The sequence below is a fragment of the Apodemus sylvaticus genome, chromosome 9 (genome assembly GCF_947179515.1).
Source record: "Apodemus sylvaticus chromosome 9, mApoSyl1.1, whole genome shotgun sequence".
In the NCBI taxonomy this organism is placed as follows: domain Eukaryota; kingdom Metazoa; phylum Chordata; class Mammalia; order Rodentia; family Muridae; genus Apodemus; species Apodemus sylvaticus.
Genome location: NC_067480.1, coordinates 46474559 through 46497416, shown reverse-complemented (window position 1 = coordinate 46497416; position 22858 = coordinate 46474559). Strand labels below are relative to the sequence as shown.

At 34.8% G+C, this 22858-nt stretch overlaps 1 protein-coding gene across 8 annotated transcripts in view; it reads right to left on the bottom strand.

Annotated features, from left to right (window-relative positions):
- Positions 1–22858, bottom strand: part of Kansl1l (KAT8 regulatory NSL complex subunit 1 like) — a 99766-nt gene that overhangs the window by 46219 nt on the left and 30689 nt on the right. For 6 of the 8 annotated variants that reach the window (XM_052193560.1, XM_052193563.1, XM_052193566.1 and 3 more), the window contains exons 3-5: positions 11694–11835; positions 6164–6361; positions 5630–5751 (exon numbers count right to left, since the gene is read on the bottom strand). In XM_052193560.1, coding sequence (XP_052049520.1) covers positions 5630–5751; positions 6164–6361; positions 11694–11835 — 462 coding nt within the window. The remainder of the gene's footprint in view (positions 1–5629; positions 5752–6163; positions 6362–11693; positions 11836–22858) is intronic. The other 2 variants (XM_052193565.1, XM_052193569.1) reach the window with 1 other exon arrangement.

Here is a 22858-nt window from a genome sequence, read left to right as displayed (position 1 = left end):
GCAGTCTCAACTAACTTGGACCCCCAAGGTATCTCAGGCACTGAGCCACCAACCAAACAACATATACTAGCTGGTACAATCCTCCCCCGCCCCCAGCACATACACCAGAGGATTGCTTGGTTTGGCCTCAGTGAGAAGATGTGCCTAACCCTAGAGAGATTTGAGGCCCCAGGGAGTAGGGAACCCTGCAGGGTGGAGTGGGGGTGTTGTGGTGGGGTCCTTTTCTTGGAGCTTGGGGAGGATGAATGGGATGAGGAACTGTCAGGGTGCACTAGGAGGGGGATAACGACTGGACTAAAGATTAAATTAAATTAAAAATAAAAAGTACGTCCTAAAAGCATGACAACAAAACAAGAACTCAAAATGCAGAAAGCCAGTGATTTCCAGTCAAACATTATTTCTTATCTGTGCTCAGAAAAACCTAGGGTTTTTTATCTTAATGAAAATGTGTAAACATACACAAAAAAGAAAGGGGTGGTGGAGTTAAATAGGGAGCCAGTTCACAAGCTTAGAATAGGAGTTTGGATTGCTCAGAAACCATGTGAGGAGATTGTGGTGACTGTATACCTGCAAGTCTAACAATATCATTACAATAGAAGACAGGCTTGTCCTTGCAAGCTAGGTGTACCTGGTAAAGATTCCTTTCTCAAAAGGTGGGAGGTACCAGAAGATCAACCCCGAGTTGTTCTCGGACATATTTATAGGCATCATGGACACATGGGTACCCACACATGTACCACCACATAAAAATAAAAGAGAAATCACTTCCAACCCTGCCAACTAAGATGAAATACTGTTTTCATTAACATTTTACTATATATCCCTCAAATATTTTTTCTAAGAAATCACTGTATAATAAATTTTGTATTCTCATTTTGCCAATTAATAGTGCAAAACAAAACTGTTCTTATATAATTACATATTTTCTAGACATAATTTTAATAGTATACCAATAATTTCCCTGGGATAAAATTATGTTTTACACTTACATCATTAGAGATAAAAAGGAAAAGCCATTTTGTAAATGAAAATAACTCCTACTGGCACTATTCTTTAAGATCACAGCAGGGAAAGGTTATTTCCCCATTGACACCATACAGCTAGCTCATATGATTACTTTCATCCATCAGAATCCAAAGTTACATAGAAAGCACTGACTTAGAAAACACTGTGATCAAACAACACTCTTGGAATTGAGAATTGACTACTAAAAACATCCCTATGGTAAAATTATTCCTTTATATTGTGATTATTTTGACAACAGACCAAGGTTTTCAAATTATGATACCCAGTTAGAAGTAATGGTTGCATTTACATGAGATAATTACCATTAATGAAAATAAATAGTATGGCAATGATTCACTAGAATTTAATTTCATACCCCATTATGGAGCTCATTAAGACAAAAATTAAACCACAAAATTCAGATCTTGTTTCAAATAGAAATTTACTTTCTCAGAGATAATACCAAGGATGTCTTTAGAGTATCATATGTTTATTTCAGAATAACAGTTATAAAAATGTATAACCCTCTCATTGACAGAATGTAATGTTCCCTTTTTTTTTTTTGGAGACTTAATCATACTTATTTAGTTCTTGGTGCCATGATTAATAAAGGTAAAAAAAAATTAATTATATCACTCTCAGGTGATGCTCTTAAATAATAAATGAGTTAGGAATCAATGACTAACAAATGTACAGATATGTTCCCCCAAAATAATGGTGATTTTGAAGATAATATAAGTAAAGGTCATTAAATACTTATGAAATTATCTAAAATATTTTAAAATATATATTACAAATAGTAAGTTTTATATGACCCCAAAAGTTATTTTAAAGAATCTTAAAATCTAAAATTTTAAAAAGCCTTCCATAATATACAACATTATGATGTAATGTAAAGCTAGAATGAGTATACTTTGATAGAACTAAAATATTTTACGTTTGAGATTTCTTGTATAACATTTCAGCTACAGCGAGAGAATGCAGCAAAAACTCAGTGAACCAAAGGTTTCAATGTTTGCAGACCTGATTGCTTACTCAAATTACTTTTTTTTATTCGATATATTTTTTATTTACATTTCAAATGATTTCCCCTTTTCTAGACCCCCACTCCCCTTTTCTAGTCCCATCAGCCCCCTTCCCTCCCCCCCGTTTTCCCACCCAATCCTTCCCACTTCCTGTTCTGGTTTTGCCCTATACTGCTTCACTGAGTCTTTCCAGAACAAGGGGCCACTCCTCCTTTCTTCTTGTACCTCATTTGATGTGTGGATTATGTTTGGGGTATTCCAGTTTTCTAGGTTAATATCCACTTATTAGTGAGTGCATACCATGATTCATCTTTTGAGTCTGGGTTACCTCACTTAGTATGATGTTCTCCAGCTCCATCCATTTGCCTAAGAATTTCATGAATTCATTGTTTCTAATGGCTGAAAAGTACTCCATTGTGTATATATTCCACATTTTTTGCATCTACTCTTCTGTTGAGGAATACCTGGGTTCTTTCCAGCTTCTGGCAATTATAAATAGGGCTGCTATGAACATAGTGGAACATGTATCCTTATTACATGCTGGGGAATCTTCTGGGTATATGCCCAGGAGTGGTATAGCAGGATCTTCTGGAAGTGAGGTGCCCAGTTTTTGGAGGAACCGCCAGACTGATTTCCAGAGTGATTGTACCAATTTGCAACCTCACCAGCAGTGGAGGGCTGTTCCTCTTTCTCCACATCCTCGTCAACATCTGCTGAAGCATTCTCTTCCTTTAGAATTTCTCCTACTACAATATAGATATTCTACTTTGAATTTATTTGGATATTTTTCTTTTGAAGTATGTATATTGTGTGTATACATACGTATTTGAATTATGGAAAGAAGGAAAGGCTCTCTTGAGTCACAGGCTTTTTTGAGCTGGTGTTAGGATCAGGAAACCTAATCAGCATGATAGGTAGCAAGCTCTGGTGACTGCAGAGCATCTCTGCAGTACCACTTCTGTATGCTCTAATCCAGAGGCAAATAGATGAGAAGCAAAACTGAAGGAGGGAAGCGTGAGAGCAAAGGGCACTGATGTGACTATTGCAGAATTAAAGTAAATACAATCTCTTTTTTATTTTTTTGATACAAGGTCTACTACATCCCAGACAAGCATAACCCTGATCCTCCTGCTCCGACTTCCTCAGTGCTCCAATTACAAATGTGGACTGCCACATCTAGTTTATATCATACTGGGAATGGAACCTAGAGCCTCATGCAGGCTAACACTGTATCAACTGAGGCACATCCCTAGCCTGCCCACAACGTTTTTGTTTTGTTTTGTTTTGTTTTTTTTAAAGAATGTCAATTATCTGCAATGCAGTGCAAAGCATATTGACATGGTTTGAGTCCTGAGTCTACCAAATGTCTTTATGTTAGGAGTTAGTAAACAGGCTGGCATTAAGTGAGGAGGTAGAATCTTTAGCAATAAGATAGAGAGGTTCTTGAGTCCAAAGAGGTGTGACTTTAAGAAGGGTTCTTGAGAGCCCAGACTCTGTGTCTTCCTTTTTGCTCCCTGGCTCCTGATGAGTGGGCTGCTTTGTTCTACCAAATATGCTTGCCATGGTGTGATGCGTCATTGCCAGCCTCCAACTGACTGCAAACCTCTAAAATTGCAAGCCAAGATAAATGTATCCTAGTTCAAAGCTGATTATCTCAGGTATTTTTCCTATACTGACTGCAAGATGACCAATAAATATTTCATACATTCAGTGTTAATTCCTATTCATAATATGTCACTTGCTGACCCAGGCCTTCAAACTAAAACAACAAAAACCACAGTTTAAAAGGACAAACCAAAGAAATCCTACTATTTTGAAGGTTATATAAAATCCAAAACAGAAGACAAAAAATAAATATGTAAAAACATTAACAAAACAACTCACAATTGTCAGATGATATTCATGCACAGTCATGAAATAACATGCTGCTGCACGAGCTTTACAAGTAGATAGGACGGAAGAAATGCATCCCTGCGCTTATTTGGACTATTCTCTTCCAGTAATATAGAAAAATATGCAAGGTTATGAGGCTACCAGTTAGCTAAACTGGGATTGGCTGAACTTTCTAACTCCAAGTTTTGTGTTTGGTTTTGGTTTTATTTTTACTTATGTGTATATATGTGTATATATCTTGTGAGAATATGAGAACACATTAGTACAGATGCCTATGGAGTCCAGAAGAGACTATCATAGTCTGTGGAACTACAATTAGAGGATGTTGAGAGCCAGTTTACTTAGATGCTGGGAACCAACCTCAGATCCTATGTAAGAACAGTTTGTGCTCTTGCCCACTGAACCATCTCACCAGCTTGTTTGTTTTAAGACATGGTCTCACTGTATAAGTCATTCGGCCTTAAATTACAATCCTCGTGACTCAGGCTCCAAGCGCTAGGATTATAGGCATGAGCTGCCATGCCTTCCGGGCTCCAAAATGACATTTTTAGCAATCAAAATTTACTTTAGAGCATTTTATCAGCGTTTAAAATTATGTATTTATCTGAATGATTATGATGGTATCATTTTATTTCCTCAACTAGAATATACTCTACCACAGGAGCAGATCCCAGATCTCGTTTTGTTCAAGAATATATACCAGTGAATAATTATATACTACTGCCATATTACCATCAAATATTTATAGATTATATGTGAAGCAAATATACATATATATACATACATATAATAATATAATCATAGCAAAGAACATAATTTAAGCAAAAATGAATATAGTTATGGCAGTAAGTGTAGTTTAGATAAGCAAAATGACATAAAATTATATTAGCCTGAAAACAATATTCATTCATCATTTTATGAGTCAACTTGAAATTGACTTTCACTGTGAATTCCCAAACCTGGATTCTTGTAAATTACACTATCATAACTGCCCTATACAACTAGCAAGTCTTACATTACAACTAAGCGTCAATGATACAAAGAATGACACTCAAAAATTAGGTAAAACCAGTGGGACACTATTTTCATGATAGAAGCAGGGATAAGTGACAGCATAAAGAAAACTGGAGAAATATTTTAAACCATGCTTTCAATATAATCAGAAAAATTAATTTTTTTTACTTAAGACTTATTTCACCAATGTCATTTGAAAATGGAATGGCTATTTAATATGATTTTCATCAGGATGCATTTTCAACTTTGCTATATTAGAAATTTCTTAATTAAACTAATATGATTATTAATATAAAAATCAATGTATAATAATAGTGATATGTGCCAATCTTTTGTGCCCACCTAGATCTAGGGTCTTTTTTTAAAAGATACAATGAATTGGAGACCAAGGGAGAAAACTACACAAAACAGAAGTCATAGTAATAAGGCTTCCATAGCTTCCATAGCTAATATTATCCATAGTATGAGTTTTAGAAGCATTAAAATTCCTAAAAATAAACCTCTTCATGAAAAGGTTTTATAACTACATTAATTCCATGAACTTTTATGTCTAAAACTATATCTATGATCCACTGATTGTACTACTGTAGTCCTTAATGTAGAAGAAAAATGGCTTTTTAGGTACCAATCAACAAAATCAAAATAAAATAAGCCAAACTACTTAGAAACCAAACTACTTAAGTGACACCTACCTTCTGGAAATGCCATTAGCCAGACATTTGTGGCTACAGGATTTAGAAGAGAGGGGTGATGAAGTTGGAGACAAGTTGAGAGGGGCAATCAAACTGTTAATGATCTCAGTCAACTGTGCACTCTACAAAGAGACAGTTAATACTTTAGTATAGCTAAGCATTATTAAGATCCTGAATTTTGTCCTGAGAATACTTGTATATGGTATTGTATTTATTGATTTACACATATTGAAGAATTCTTACATCACTAAAATGATACCTATTTAGTCATAGTGCTTGTTTTATTTAAAAAAACGTGTTCCCATTGCCCTACTTTCTTCATCAAGACATCATCTTATGACCAAATTACACATCTGCGTTAATCTGCTCAGGATCTAAATGATCCAGTCACCTCAAGGACTGGGATTATGACTGAGGGACCAATACTGAATACATGTGACTTTTGGAGAAACATTTGATATCTAAGCTTTGCCAAGCAGTTTAAGAAGCAAAAATGTATCTAAAGTTATTTCATAAAGCAGGGACTCTACTTACCTGTTTCTCTATGTTTCGAAGAAGTAGTGTAGGGCTGCTTGGTGACATCTCAAAATCATGTTCTGGTAAAGGCTCTTCACTCCTCTGGGGGACCTGAGAATTCACTGAAGTGTTTAATGAAACTGCTTGGTTTGAAAACTGTATTTGTTTTTTCAAAATGTCTTTTGGAAGCTGACATTCTTCTAAGATCACTATCCCCTAGGGGGTAAAAAACAGTAAAAGTGATCACATCCTATTATCCTCAAAGGAAACAAAAGAAAAAAATTGAAAATATAGTTTTTATGTCTTAAAAACTGACTGACTGGGGTGGGAGAGATGGCTCAGCAGTAAAGAGTGTGGGCTATTTATTCTTTCAGAGGAACTAGTTTGGATCCCAGCACCTATGTCGGGCAGTCTCCAACTCCACAACTCCAGTTCCAAGGCATCCAACCGACTCTTGTGGCCTTTGTGTGTGGCATGCACACACACACACACACATACACACACAAAATTTTTAAGAACAGCTTATTTTATATCCTGTGTGATTAGACTTCTAAGGAAAGACTTGAAACTGCCTCTATGTGTCTATGCCATAGTTACTGAAAAGTGACAAGATTTTAAAAAATAAATATAAATAAGTAAATAAATAAAAGGCCTTAATCCAAAGAGAAAAGAGGGAAAAGAACAACTTTGGCAATCTATCAAGAAAGTGATAGAGCATCTAAAATAAATAATAGACTGAAAAAAAAATAAGACAATTCGAACACAGTTTCACCTACCCACCTGCAGAGGGAAAGAAAGAAGGGGCCACATTAAAAAGTCAAGATGGGGGTTGAATGTACAGAAGTATTCAAATAACCAAAAAGACACCCCCAAACTAGAAGAGAGATCCAAACCAACAGTGAGCTTAAAAATACACAAAACCAAAAACCTAATGTAACAATGCCAAAACAGTAATAACTACCAAATCTACTAAATTCAAAACCTAAATAAAACTTTAGATTAAGACCTAAAAATGATCAATGACCTCACAGAGAAATTAGAACCTAAAAAAAGACTAATAAAGAAATCAATACTGCCTACAGAGAAAAGATAGCAACACAAAAAAGGCAGGAGAGAATCAACAGAGTAGAGGAGAAAATCAGCAAAATCACTGATTTTTTGAGAAAAGAAAGAAATGTTGGAAATAAAAAGCACATGCAAGCAAATACATGAGAATTGTAAAAGCAAGCAGTGCTACACACAGCAATGGTTTGTGGTCCCACCTTTGTCTTCTACTGTTAGATAAAACATTACTATTTAAAAGAATTACTAATTTTTGTTTTGTTACATAAAACATAAATCTTGGATTTTGGAAGAGAATTTTTATATGCTGTTGAAGTTGTACTATTATAAATTTAAATTAGGATGCTGAAATTTTGTAAAGTTAAAGGCAATCTCAAGTAGTAACCACAAAGAAAATAACTATAGTATATACACAAAAGAGAGTGAAGGACTTTTAACACATATATCTATATTTTAATGTAAATCAAAGCATGGTGCTGCTATAAATCTTTACCTTACAATACTTTGGAGACAGATGTAGGAGAATGTCTATAAATTTAAGGCCAACATGATCTATATATCAACTTCTAGACCAGCCAGTGCTTTATAGTAAAGCTTTGTCCCAGAATAAAATATAGTACAAAATAATAAAAAACAAATAAACAAAGGACAGTATTATAAGAAATTAGTTACAAAAAAAGTCTTACAACATTCAGCAAACAAAAAACAAGATGTCCAGATTAAATCCTCCAATCAGAAGCCAGTGATTAGCAGAAGTGGATGAAAACATTTATCAATGTGAACTTGTCTAGTCTTAATGCAGTGATATAATAATCTGAAATTAATAGAAAAACATATTCCATACTAATAATAACTAAAAGAGAACAAGGTGGCAATACTGAAGCCAGAAAGAACAATGTGGCTATACTAAACACAGAGAGTAGAGACATTAACAGTTATAAGTATTTATACAGATTGATCATCAAAACAGACAAAGGAAAACCCAATAGAAGTAAAGTAGCAATTCCATAGTAATAGCTCACACTTGAAGATAAGTAAATAAACATAGCACATAATACAAGGAATTAAATGGATCTGGCAGACATAAATAGAACTATTCAACAGCAACATATACATTGTACATTTCCAGTAAAGACCATATATTAAGCCACATGAATTAACACTCAAAATTAGAATAAAAAATTAAAACTTCAATACAAGTATGTAAATAAGTAAAACTATCCCTTTTGCATATGATATTAGTGATCACAAAAAGTCTATCATAAAATTTCAAGAGATGTTAAAATTCAGCAGCATGGCAGGATACAGATCAACTTCCACAAAAATATATGACTAAACATACAGAGATCATGGACACACTCCTATTCACAATAGCCTCAGAGAATATATAGGAGCAAGCCAAGCCAAGGAAATGAAAACTTATTACACCACTGGAAAAAAAAGATAGACATTAGAAAATGGGAAGACGCCCTTGCTTGTGGGTTGTTAGTACTAACATTGTAAAAATAACAGTTCTGCAATAATATATTTACAGATTCAGTGCAATCCCAATCAAAATCCAAATCTCATTCTTCACAAAAAAAAGAAGGCATTCTAAACTTCATAGGGAATCCCAAAGATCCCAGCTAGCCAGAACAATTCTGAACAAATAAGGAACAGAGCTGCAGGGAGTACATCTAGATATGAGATAAATTACAGAGCCACAGTAATAAATACAACATATGGGCACAAGAACTGACATGGGGGCCAATGGATCAAAATGCAAGGACCCAAACATGAGCGCATCCAACTTCAGCCACTTAACATTTGACAAAGACCAAAAACACACTGGGGGGAAAAGAAAGCATCTCTTCAAATAGTTCTGCGGAAATTGGATAACCACATGCAGAAGAATGAAATTAGACCCATTTTTTATCACCTTGCTTGAAAACTATAAGTGGATAAAAGATCAAACCTGAGATCCAAAACTCTGAAACTACTAGAAGAAAACACAGGGGGTGCCCTACATGGTTAGGGGTAGGAAAGGACTTTCTGAATAGGGCTCCATTTTCCCCAAGAAGCAAGGTGTGAATTGTTAAGTAAGATTTCACAAAATCAAAAAGCCTCTGCATAGCTAAAGAAACAGTCAGGTGCAGAAGACTACAGAATGGGAATCTTCACCAGCTATACAGTGGAGAGAGGTTTAATATCTAGAACATACAAAGAACAAAAAAATACAGAATCAAAAAAAATTTTACCCATTCAAAACTGGGCCTAAGACATGAATGGAGAGTTTTCAAAAAAAGGAAAAAATTATTAAGAAATATCTCAAAAACCGTTCATCATCCATAGCAATTAGGGAAATCTAAATCAAAATTTTGTGATTTTATCTGATCTCAGTGAGAATGGCATGGATGGTCAACAAACAACCCACTTCAAACGCTGGAAAGGATGCAGGAGAAAAGACTTGTTCACTGCTGTGAGCACTGCAAGTGGGTGCAGGTACTGCTGAAATCGGTGGAGAGAACTCTCAAAAGGTTAAAAATAAATCTACTGTATGACCCAGCCATACTGCTCCTTGTCATATGCCCAAAGGGCTCAACATCCTACTCCACAGAAACTTGTTCAGCTGTGTTCATTGCTGTTCTACTCACGATAGCAAGGAAATGGAAACAAAACAGAAACCAAAAACTGGAAGACATGCTCCTTGTTTCTAAACTGACAAGAATAACCGTAATAGTGTAATAGTAGTCTAAATACAGACAGACATACAGAGAAGTAGAACAGAACAGAGAAAGAAAATATTTGGATATATGGACAAATGAGTTTTGAGAATAGTGTCAAAATTACTTAACAGAAAAAGCAAAGTATGAATGTTCAACTAATGCCCCTGGGAAAACTGGAGATCTACATGCAAAAGAACTAACTCCACATACCAAAATTAACTCAAAATGGATTAACTAGGAAACCCTTGAAGAAAAAAACACCAAAGGCACAGATAAAAATACAATAGATAAAATAGACTTAATAAAAAGAATAAAGTAAAAAACAAGAGTAAAGATAAAAAAAATCACATACTATGTAAGCAATTATTATCAAGACAAAGACTCCCAAAATACAGCAACAACAAAACCAATCAGAAATAAGCAAAAGGCCTGATTTATAGATATTTCTCCAGAAAATATATACAGAAAATATATAATGGTGTTTAGCATATATAAATATATATATATATTAATGGTGTTTAGCATATATAAAAATATGCTAAACACCATTAATATTAGGGAAATGTAAACTGAAATTGAAAAGAGATACCACCTGACATCCAGTATTATTATCACTTTAAAAAAAACAAGCAAAAACCAAAATATTGGCCACAATTTAGAGAAATTGGAATTATCATATACTAGTCCATTAAAAATTAAAAATAGAATTATCATACAATCCTCTAATTGCATTTCTGGTTGTACAGCCAAAATAATTTTTTTTGGTTGGTTGGTTTGTATCTCGGAAAGGATCACACTAATGAGCCCTGGCTGGCTTGGAACTCACTATGAAGACAGGGAGACCTTGTACTCAAATCCACTTGTCTCCTTTTCCCATGTGCTGTAACTAAACACATACATCCTGTTCCACTGAAAAGAGTGCTTTGAAGAGATAATTTTTCACTCTATTCACAGCACACTGACAACAGCTAAAATGTGGAACAATTAACATATCTATCACTGGATCAATGGATAAAATGTCACAAGTATATAACTATTCAGCTTTCAAAAAGGAAATTCAAGTATATACTTTAATATCCATAAAATGGAAGGACCACAGCCTATAAAATAAGCCAGTCACAAAAAAGCATGGTGTTATTATGTTTCTACTATACACAGACATTAAGGTTATGGAGACAGAAAACTGGATTGTCATTGATTAATAGGTATAGTTTTCAGTCTTAAAAGAGGCCAGCCAGGCAGTGATGCATGCCTTTAACTGTAGCACTCTGAAGGCAGAAGCAAACAGATCTCTATGAATTTAGGCCAGCCTGATCTACAAAGTAAGTTCCAGGACAACCATGGCTACATAAAGAAAACAGAAGACGGAAAAAGAATAGAAGGAAAATGGATGCCTTATATTATTACTCAATACTATTATGTTGTACATATTAAAATAAATACAATAACAAATTGTGCTATATATACATTTGACAATAAAAATGTTTTAAAATGTATATTATTTCTAGTAACTTAAACTAAATATTCTTGTTTGAAAGTATAATTGAAAATACTATATATACATACATATATATAGACTTGAGAAAAGCAACATTAATTTTAAGAAATTAATTTCTTAATTAATTTCTTAATTAATTTATACAATATTAATTTCTTAATATATTCTACTTAATATTTTCTAATATTTATAATTAATATTTTCAACTTAACTAGCTACTTTCATGAAAATTAATATTATTCAGGTAACAATTTTAACAAAAATCAAACAACACTGACAATACCTTGGAGGCACGAATCTGCCTGTGGATATCTGTTAGCTGCTGGATTTTGTATTCCAGCTCTGAAATCTGAGCTTGAAGCCAAGTCCATCGACTGCCAACTTGTGCTCTGTCTACAAGCCACTTCCATTCAGTACTAGAGTTGCTAGGAACAAAACAAACACTGTTAGTCAAAACGCAAAGTCAGTCAGATTTTCAGAGTGCTAATAACTTCCGTGACTAGTTTCATAAAATGTAATTTCTTTTAGAAGACATGTATACTACATCAAGGGAAAATGGCAGACTGATTTCTTATCGAAGGAAATTTGACTCCTTACCTTTCTACCACACAAATACTTGGCTTTCCTCAATATTATGTACCCAACAATAGGATAATCCCTCTGTAATTTAATATGCTACTAATGATAAGGGCTTGCATGGGGAATGAACCAGTAAGGAAAAGGAAACAACTCCAACATTCTGTAACATCAGTTCTGTGGGGATTTGACATGTAAAAGTGGATGTCAAGTAACTAGATAACCCATTTGAACTATACCTAAATTTACTTATCTTTGACTTAACCATGTAATTTTTACTTCCTAGAATATAAGTATCATTATGTTACTAATACTTAAAATTAAAGGCATTGACAATAATTTACAAAAATGAATCCTCTGCTGTATTTCCTTCTCCTATTCTCCCTCCACTCCCCTCCCTCTTACCCTCCCTCTGTCCCTTCCTTCCTCTCTTTCTTTTAATAGTATATCATTGAATAATTATTTTGAATACATAGGTCTTCAGTTATTTTTTAAGATAAACATCTTGTTAAAAACTTAATGACTATGTTGCAGAATACAAAGAACAGGAGAATTTATAAAGACCTCTACTTTCATGGATGTGTTGAGGCCTCTTAGTTCCTCTATCTTTTAGCAGGGACACTCTTAGAAGCTATAGTTTTTGAGACTACAAATGAATTATTTCATGAAAATAGTGTAACTGTAGAAGCTAGAAATATAAATGATTGTAATTATACATGGTATGGCAGGAGGAGGAGAGTGGGGGATAAGGGATGGAGGAAGGAAAATAATAAACTGCCAACGAGAAAATATCACCAAAAATTTAAAGTATAAATAACTCAGAACTAATTTTATGTAATAGAAAAATATATGAATCTGTATTTTAAAAAATATCTTAAATGTATAACATTTTCAAGATCATAGAATGTACACCACCAATGAGTTATAATGATAATTACAGGTGATAATAACAGATCAATATAGATTTATCAATGACAGTAATTGGTATGGAAGTTGTGAATGAACTTGTAGGGATAGAGAGGACACAGGAATTCTGATATTTACTATTTTACTTTGAAGCCAAAACTACTCTACAAGTTGAGAAAATGTACAATGGAAACAAAACAAATCAAATAAAACAGGTCAGGCATGATGGTACATGCCTTTTAGCCCAGCATTCAGGAGACAGGCACAGCCTGATCACTCTGAGTTCAGAGACAGCCTGGTCTACATAGTGAGTTCCAGAACAGCCAGAGCATAGGGAGACTCTGTCTTGAAAACAAGAATAATAATAACTTTATGATGGAACATTCAAATAAACTCAGCCAGAGGAGATATTGAAGAAACAATTTCCTGTCAAATAAATAAGGCAATTATTGTAACTTTGCTACACACAATTTTATAAGTATGATAGGATTTTATATCAGTATTTCTAAAATCATTTCTAAAAGATTTTAATTGCCGTAATATGAATGATGACATCACATGTAGCAGTGTTTCTCCTGACATATTTACATTTTCAGTTTACAGTCAAACTTATAATTTTGCAAATTTTGTACAAAAGTGAGAGTACATATTTAAAATTCATTTTATAGAGATAATATTTAGTAGTATTAAATGTCTATCATGAAATTTGGAGAGTAATGCAAGAGCCACACCAAAGACAACTTGTATAGGTAAGATTAATAATTAATGATTTAGTGTAAAAATGGAAGCTACTTAGAAAGTTCTAACAAAATTATTCCCCCAAGCAATGTTGCTACTAAACTAAATGACAAGAAACAAGAAAGATATCACAGGTGTATAAATTGTAGTCTCCAAATAACCCATGTGCTACTACTGTTTAATATATAGCTTTCTTTGTACTGAAGTTGGAGCCATGTGACTACTACCAATCAACAGGATCTGAGCAAAATAGTCCATCATTTCACATACCCAAGGACCTTGAAATCCACTGGTGCAGACAGAATAGCTATAAAACTATACTGGACAGTAGAGGCTCTCCCAAAGCATAAGCTATGGTAAATCTCTACTATGTTAAAGCAGTGAGATTATGAACTTAACATTACTGAATATAACCTATTCTGACTGAAACAATCTGAAAATAGTTTGGACTGACAAGAGAAGATAAATAAGATGAAGTGGGGAAAGTAATTTAAAATTTAAAATTAGAGAAGATCATTATGGAAGAGACCATAAGGAAAAGAAAGGTTATTTTTTAAGTTCCTTCATTACATTTTGCTTCAGATAGAAAATTTCCTCATTAACATTCAGTTTGACTTGAATATGAAGCTGATGACAAACAATAAAATATAAACAAAAGTTCATTTCTTAATAAGAGATACTGTCACTAAAATTAATACCAAAACTCATTTTTATTTTTACAAGTTGTGTCAAACATTTGTAACAGTAACAGACATTACTAGATTAAATTTAAATGAACCAAATCATGCTGAAGGTTTGTGATGCATGGAATCAATTTGTTATAATGGATATTATCCTACACTTTACTAGGAATAATTAAAAGCCTGTTTGCTGAAAGTAAAGGGAGTAAACAGGTCTTTTCATCCAAAGTGCTCCCTTGCTTAAAAACCTATTTTTCATTTGATTAAGACAGATGCAGATACTCACAGCCAACCATTGGACTGAGGCTGGTGACTCCAATGGAAGAGTTAGGGGAAGAGCTGAGGGAGCTGAAGGCGACTGTAACCCCATGGGAAGAACAACAGTATCAACTAACCTGACTACCCAGAGCTCCCAGGGACTAAACCACCAACCAAATATGGGCCTGCTAGTTATGTAGCAGAGGACTGCCTTATCTGTGTCAGTGCAAGAGGAGGCACTTGGTCCTGTGGAGGCTTGATGCCCTAGCAAAGAGGCATGCTAGAGAGGTGAAGTGGGAGTGGGTGGGTGAGGGAGCAAGATCTTAGAATCAAAGGGGTAGGGCATCGGTGGGAGGGTCATGGAAGGGAGACCGGGAAGGGGATTTAACATTTGAGATATAAACAAAATGATTAATCAAAAAAAAAAAAAACCTCCATGTTTTTCTTTAAAATATTGTTGCAAGCATAACAGATACAGGTAAGTTTATTGCCAACTTGTTTTGAAGATAGCTGTTCAATTTAAAATCAAAATATGGTTTATATAAGCAACATAATAAGCAATGATGTAACTATAGAGTAAACCAATCAAAATATAGTTATTAGAGAACCTATACAATTTGAGCCATATGTAATTGGTATATAAGTTTGGGTGGCTAAACCTATGGCTCTCTGCATCTCAGCAGTATGCAGAGCATTGACTACCAGCTGCTGACCATTGGTAGTATTTCTATCTCAAACAAAGATCAAGGCAAGGGCATTTGTGCATGGACACCACTTGGGCTGGGTAAAAATAGTACATCTTCCAAAGTGAGGTCTATGCCTTACATTATCATCCTTGCTTGCTTGTAGTCAACACTTGTTGGTAGAAATACTACAAGGTTCTGTTCTTAAAATTTTATTATGGAGGTGTTTGCCTGCATTTATGCATGTATACCACATACACACTCAGCCATAGGAACCTAGTTCATGGGCCCAAGAACTGGACTTACAGAGGTGGGTGCTGAGGGAAAAACCTGGGCTCTTGACAAAGCAGCACATGCTCTTAACCCACTGTGCCAACTCTTCAGTTTCATCCTTAATACTCAGTTCCATATTAATACCTAGAATCTAGATGTTTATCTTTGAAGTGTAGTTACAAAAAAAAAAGAGCTTTCCATAATTACATCTTAGATTACCAAGGCTTAAAGAGAGACATAGTTAATGTAATCTTTCCTTTAACAAAGGTTTTGTTAGTTCATAATACAGCAAATTGATGTCTAATCAAGAGAGACTGTCTAGTTATAAGAAATGATTGTTAAAAGATTTGTCCTAGAAAAATAAACTGGTCAACCTTCTCAACTGGTATTTGCTCACCTAGGAAAATCTTTCTACCCTAGAACTGGGTTCCTTTAGATCAGAGGTTAGTAAACCTCTATGAAGATACAATAAATGCTGCAGATTCTGTGGTCAGAGGATCTCTAACTATTCAACTCTGCCTTTGAAATATGAGTAGCTATAGGTCAAACACCACAGGGTAGCTGTTTCCCAATATAACTGTTTTCAAGACAGGAACTAAATCCCATTTGGTTCATGGGTCTACTTGCCAACACCTGCTGAAGATTATTTTCTCATATGCACCTTCTGCTTTCCAAAGATTATGCAGACTTCCGTTAATAACATGCCTGTGTAAACATGCCCACATTTAACTGGGCTATCTTCCTGGTGTAACTTCTTTTTCAAATCTAAATACTAGATGATGATGATATATTACTAGAAATATTTCATTACCAGTCTATACATGGCTGGATAGGCAAATGATAAATAGCCTTAAAGTATATATGTCTATGTAACATTCATTCTAGACTACATACACGGCCTATGTAGCTCAGGCAGATGTGTTGTCAGTTAAAAGTGAGTTTGAATTTTGTCAAATTACTTTTGGTATTAATTTATTCAAATTTTGAATGTTAATTTTATGTGTGCTAATGATTAAAATATTGTGTCAAATTCTATTTGATATTTATTTTTGGATGTTTTGATGGCTACAGTGAAAGGAGCTATATATTTCTGCTGCTTCCTTATATTTTTGCTTAGTCTCAGAATCAAGCTAATGCTGGCCTCAGAGTAAAATGGGAAGTATTTTTCTCTTTTATCCTATCAAGGAGGTTTTTTTTTAAAAAAAAAAAAAATAGGATTGGAAATATTTGCACATCTGTTCAAAAATAATCAGTGAAAATTACTAGGCTGGAAATTTCACTTGGAAAGATTATCAATTTAATGTTTCTAAATGATATAACATCTATCATGTTTTCTATTTCTTCTTTGGCAATATTTGATAAATTTTGTTTTAAATCATAAGACTATTTGGTTCAAAGATTTTCACTGATAAGCACATATTCACTCCTAATATTCCCTTATTGTTTTAATAATACCTATAAAATCTTTAGTTCTGGTTTTGATCATTTTTTTTCTAGATATGTTTATCAACTCAGTCGGAACAAAGACTTATGGCTCATTAGTCCTTGGTTTCTATGGTTTTCTCCCTTTTTATTTCGTATTTCATTTGCCATAGATTTTAGAGTTTTTTAAGTGGGCACAGACCAAAGATTTTATACCATTCTTTCCTACATACACATTCAGAGCCAAACAAATTCGTATCAGCATCACTTCAGGAATTTACTAAGTGGAATTAAAATAATAGCATAAATATACATGGTATGCAATTTGTAATATACACATCTAAAATATTTCATATCTTTGATATGTTTTATCACCTATATTATTTAGAAATGTGTATTTTACAGAGTCTAGATCTAGAATGTTTACCATTTTCTATCATTCCTTCTTTTTTTCCTGTAGAGATGAGTTTAAGTCAAATATGATTTTCCTTAGCTTGAATATCTTGTAAAAATGTAGCTAGTGGCCACACTGTGCACTCATAGCTGACCACCTGCCTCTCTACTGGCTCTCCCACTAACACCCTGCAGAAATGCTTCCACGCCCCACAATTCCTTGACAGATATGAGCAGTGTCCCACATACTTATTCCTTGCTTCCCTCAAGCTTATGTCAAAAACAGAATATTTGATGCAGAAGCCCAAGCCTTAAATCCCAGGCAGCCAAACACACCTTTTATCCAATGCTATAGTCATTACAATAGGGCTGAGGTAAATAATAATTTGGGGAAGTCCCAAAGTAACAAAAGATGGTGGAATTATTGCAAAGGCAGTTGATTTAAATGATAAATATAAAAATACTAAATTTGTTCAAGATGTTACCAGTAACACAATTGAAAAGGTGTGGAAGGCCCCAGCACTGCTACTGTTTGGGCATGCTCGGTTACTAAGGCATTCAGAAGATCAGGGAAAGGGCTAATCCTGTGATCAGCATAGGTATCATGATGGCAACTGATGCTATTAATTGCTGCTCTTCAAAGGCAATATAAACCTATAACGACCAGGGAAGAGATGTCTTATGTTGCTACAATTTCTGCAAATGGAAACAAAAAAGTTGGAAACCTCATTTCTGATTCAGTGACAAGGGTCTGGGAGAAAGTATAGTCACAGTGAAGGATGGAAAAAACGGAACAGTGAACTGTATTGAAGACAGGACATTTGATGGAGATATATTTTTACAATGTGTTGTTAATACATCTAAAGGATGAAAATGTAATTTCCAAGATGTAGATGTTTCTATTGAGTGAAAAGAAAATTTCTAGTGTCAATTCTGTTGCACCTACTTTTGAAATGTCTTTGGTCATAATCACTGAAGATGCTGGAGAAATTGCAAATATACTATTTTTGAAAGGGACAAAAGTTGCTTTTCAAGTTGCAACAATCAAAGCTCCAGAGTTATACAGAATAGAAACAGCTTAAAGATATACAATAGTATAAAGATTTGTCCATTCTCCTCTCTGGGGACAAGCTTCCAAAGGACTGAGGCAACAAACTATACTATCCAGCTATGCACTGTGATTCCAACAAACTACCCTATCCAGCTATGACACTGTGATTCACAATGACTAGCATAACATAATATCCCTAAAGGGGTAATAGTTGCTCACATACTTTGGCACTGACCAACAGCTCTATAATTGTACTTAAGACCCACTAAACAAGAGGGAAACTATCCATACCTGGTACTAGGAATGTAGTCAACTACCCAGGCCTAGTGAAATTATGGATCTTAGAGAAGAACCTACAAGCACTTTACTGAACCAGCATAATCTGTACCTACATTCTAAATATTTGTCCTCATACTCACAAATAAATGAAATCCTCACCTCTCAGCAAGGAAGCCTCTTTAAAACAGATGGACATCATTACAGAAAATCACAACACATCAAATTGCACGGTGGAATCCAGTCTCAATAAATACATCTACAAAACTCCTGCCCCTAAGGCTTAGGGAACATTGCAGAAAAAGTTGGAAAAATTGTCAGAGATATACAATCAGGGAGTCTGTTGTTGAGATTGTATCTCCTAGCAATTTCAGAAAGTAAACCCATAAAATATCATCAACAGCTGGCCTTATATGAGCTGAACAAGGACAATAGACATGCCCAAATGGATAGACCTGAACCAAACACAAAGAACTACAGACAACTAAGGGACGCTGAAAGCAAGAGAAATAGTATTCCTCAGAAAAAGATATACCAAATGGTTATTCAATGCCAAATGGTCAGCAAAAACATACAAGGAACATTATACCAACTAAGTTTATATTTAAGAATATGTATGTATAGACATACATTCATGTGACAATAATTACTGAAAAAAGACTGAATTAGAAGAAAAGTGTGGAGGGGTATATATGAGGGCTTCAATGGAAGAAAGGGAAGAGGGGAATGATTTCAATTTAACCTCAAAAAATAAAATAATTTAAAAAAAAAGTTGGAAGTACTGCTATTGGCAGTTCAATGTTTGGAAAAGAAGGGCTGAAACTAAATCTTGAACATATGACAAAGTTCAAATTGAAAAGCTAAATGAATGACTGGCTAAACTAGCAGATGGAGTAGCTGTGCTGAAGCGTTGGAGGACAAGTGATGTGAAGTGAGTGACAAGTTACAAATGCTCAGTCTTGCGAGAGCAGCTGTAGAAGGTAGCCCTGTTTGGGCTTCAGGAGAGCTCTATTTGGACTCCTTAAAGTATCCTAGTAAAGATCAGAACATTGGTAGAAATTAAAAGAACACTTAAAATTCCTGTAATGACTATTGCTAAGAACACAGGTATTGAAGGATATTTGAGAAAAATCTGTGACATTGTTTAGAAGTCAGTTATGATATTATGCTTGGAGATTTGTGAACATGGTAGAAAATGCAATCACTGCTCTAACAAAGGTTGAGAGAACTGCTTTACTAAATCCTGCTGAGGTAGCTTCTCTGTTAACTACAGCAGATTCTGTAGACAGAAATTCCTAAAGAAGAGAAGGAATGAACACAATGGATGAAATGGGTAAAACGGATGTAATAGGTGGGATGCAAGGGGCATAGTCTAAAGCCTGGAATAGGACTTTGCCCTCATCACTTAACTGTGACGTGAAGCTCATGGCAGAGCTCAACAGTAACTTAGGAGAAGAAAAGGCTGTCTGGCGTTTAGGATAATCTGCATAATCATCAATTACTGGCTTTAGTCAGCAATACACAATAGCTTATTATCATTGTCCATGCCTACAAATTATTCATTTTTTATTTTGAAGAAAGAATATTAATAATCCTGGGTGCAAAAAAAATATTTTAAGTGCATTCATACTGACTTTTGTCAGATTTTACTTACTTAGAAATGCCATTCGCCTTTGTTAAAAACCACTTTATTGAATAGATAACTCATTACTTTGATTTTTTTCAACATTTCCACTGATCCCATTGATTTCTGAAATCATACCTTCTAATTAAAGGTAGCAATGTTTTATTTAGTGTATTCTAAATAGCCATTCTCTTGCTAAGATGAAAAATAGGTTACTATTTTAAATACTGAGAATTCAGTCATTATTTTTATCTTCAATTTTTCATGATTTACAACTTCTATTAAGTATGTTCAAAACAGCTATTTTACTAGCACCATCTCTGTCATTTCAAGGTCCGTGTCTATTGCTACTTATGCTTCTGTTGATATGTACATATTCATCTACCTAGTAGCTGTCCATACAAACACACAGACATACAAATAGAAGATTGTTAAGTGTGGTCCTTCTCTAGAAAATAATTTTGTTGTAGTAGGTTATTAAATTACTTGCTTATTTAGCTGCATCAACTTCATCTCTCTTTAAAGCTTTGTTGAAGCCAAGTATATAGCAAATATGACACTAAGACAACTCATTAAATTGATGATGAAGAAATTGAAATTAACAAAACCTAATTACCAGCAAAGGAGAAATTTGGCTTTGGTAATTTTCATATGTAACTCATAAGATGGGAAAAACCTGAAACATTGAGAACTCTGTTAGGAAAAGCTGCCACAAGACTAACAGAAACTAAACCTTGGGTCCAGCGTTCAGAATGGAGTGCAACATCCAATAATGGTTTACTATAAAGGCATATAATCATAAAAGATACGAGAATACATTCCCAGACAGCAACGTGAGATTCTATAGGCAAAGGACACTGTCAAAAGGACAAAACAGCAACCAACAAATTGGGAAAGGATCTTCACCAACCCTACACCTGACAGAGGGCTAATATCCAATATATACAAAGAACTCAAGAAGTTAGACTCCAGAGAGCCAAATAACCCTATTTAAAAATGGGGTACAGAACTAAACAAAGAATTTTCACCTGAAGAACTTCGAATGGCTGAGAAGCACCTTAAAAAGTGTTCAACATCATTAGTCACTAGGGAAATGCAAATCAAAACAACCCTGAGATTTCACTTTATACCCATCAGAATGGCTAAGATTAAAAACTTAGGAGACAGCAGGTATTGGCGAGGATGTGGAGGAAAAAGGAACACTCCTCCACTGCTGGTGGGAATGCAAGTTGGTACAACTACTCTGAAAATCAGTCTGGCAATTCCTCAGAAAACTGGGCATAACACTTCCGGAGGACCCTGTTATATCACTTCTGGGCATATACCCAGAGGATTCCCCGGCATGCAATAAGGACACCTGCTCCACTATGTTCATAGCAGCCCTATTTATGATAGCCATAAGCTGGAAAGAACCCAGATGTCCCTCAATGGAGGAATGGATACAGAAAATGTGGTATATTTACACAATGGAATACTACTCAGCAATTAAAAACAATGAATTCATGAAATTCTTAGGCAAATGGTTAGATCTGGAAAATATTATCCTAAGTGAGGTAACCCAATCACAAAAGATACACATGGAATACAGTCACTGATAAGTGGATATTAGCTCAGAAACTCTGAATACCAAAGACACAATTCACATATCAAATGACTCCTAAGAAGAAGGAAAGAGAGGTTCCTGGTCCTGAAAATGCTTGTTCCAGCATTGTAGGGGAGCACCAGGACAGAGAATTAGAAGGGGGTTGACAGGAGAATGGGCGGAGGGAAGAGGGCTGAGGGAACTTATGGGGAAGGGGGAACAGGGAAAGGGAAAATCATTTTGATTGTAAACAAAGAATATTGAAAATAAAAAAAAATATTTTAAAAAAGGAAAAGGAAACAAAGGAAAAGAAAAACCCTGGAGTAACTCTAAGACCTTCTCTATTGCTACAGCAAGTTTTGGTGTTGTAAAACCAGGAATTATTGTGCATGTCCACATTTTTCTTTCAGCCAATTAGAGTACTTTTATGTATGATGTTGGACAAACCTGTGGAGGCCAGAAGTAGACATCAGCTGTCTTCTTAAAGTATTGTCCTTATTTTCAGAGACAGGGCTTCTTACTGGATGAACTGGAGTTCACCCATTAACTCAGTGCCCAGCTATCCCAGGCTCTCCCTCTCTCCATACCCCAGGACTGATATTACAAGTATACACAGCTACATCCAGCTTTTTACTCATGAGCTGAGCACCAAAACTCAGATCCTCATGCTTACACAGCAAGTACTTTAACCCACTGGCCTTTACCCAGCAGCTTTCTTATGAATTTTATTGTAGCTTTCTTGTCCTTTCTACATCATATAAGAAACAGAAATTCAAAGTGTGTGTGCTAATTTGTAGCTCATCACATTGATGAACCACATTTTAACACAACAGAGGAATACTCTACTTCACTGTACGATTCTAGCTTGTCATCTTTGTGAAATCGGTACATTTTACATAAGAGTATATGGGTATATGGAAAGCCAAAGATAACCAAATAGACTGCATATCTGCAGCCCCTCTCCTAATGTCTAGTCATTTTTGTTT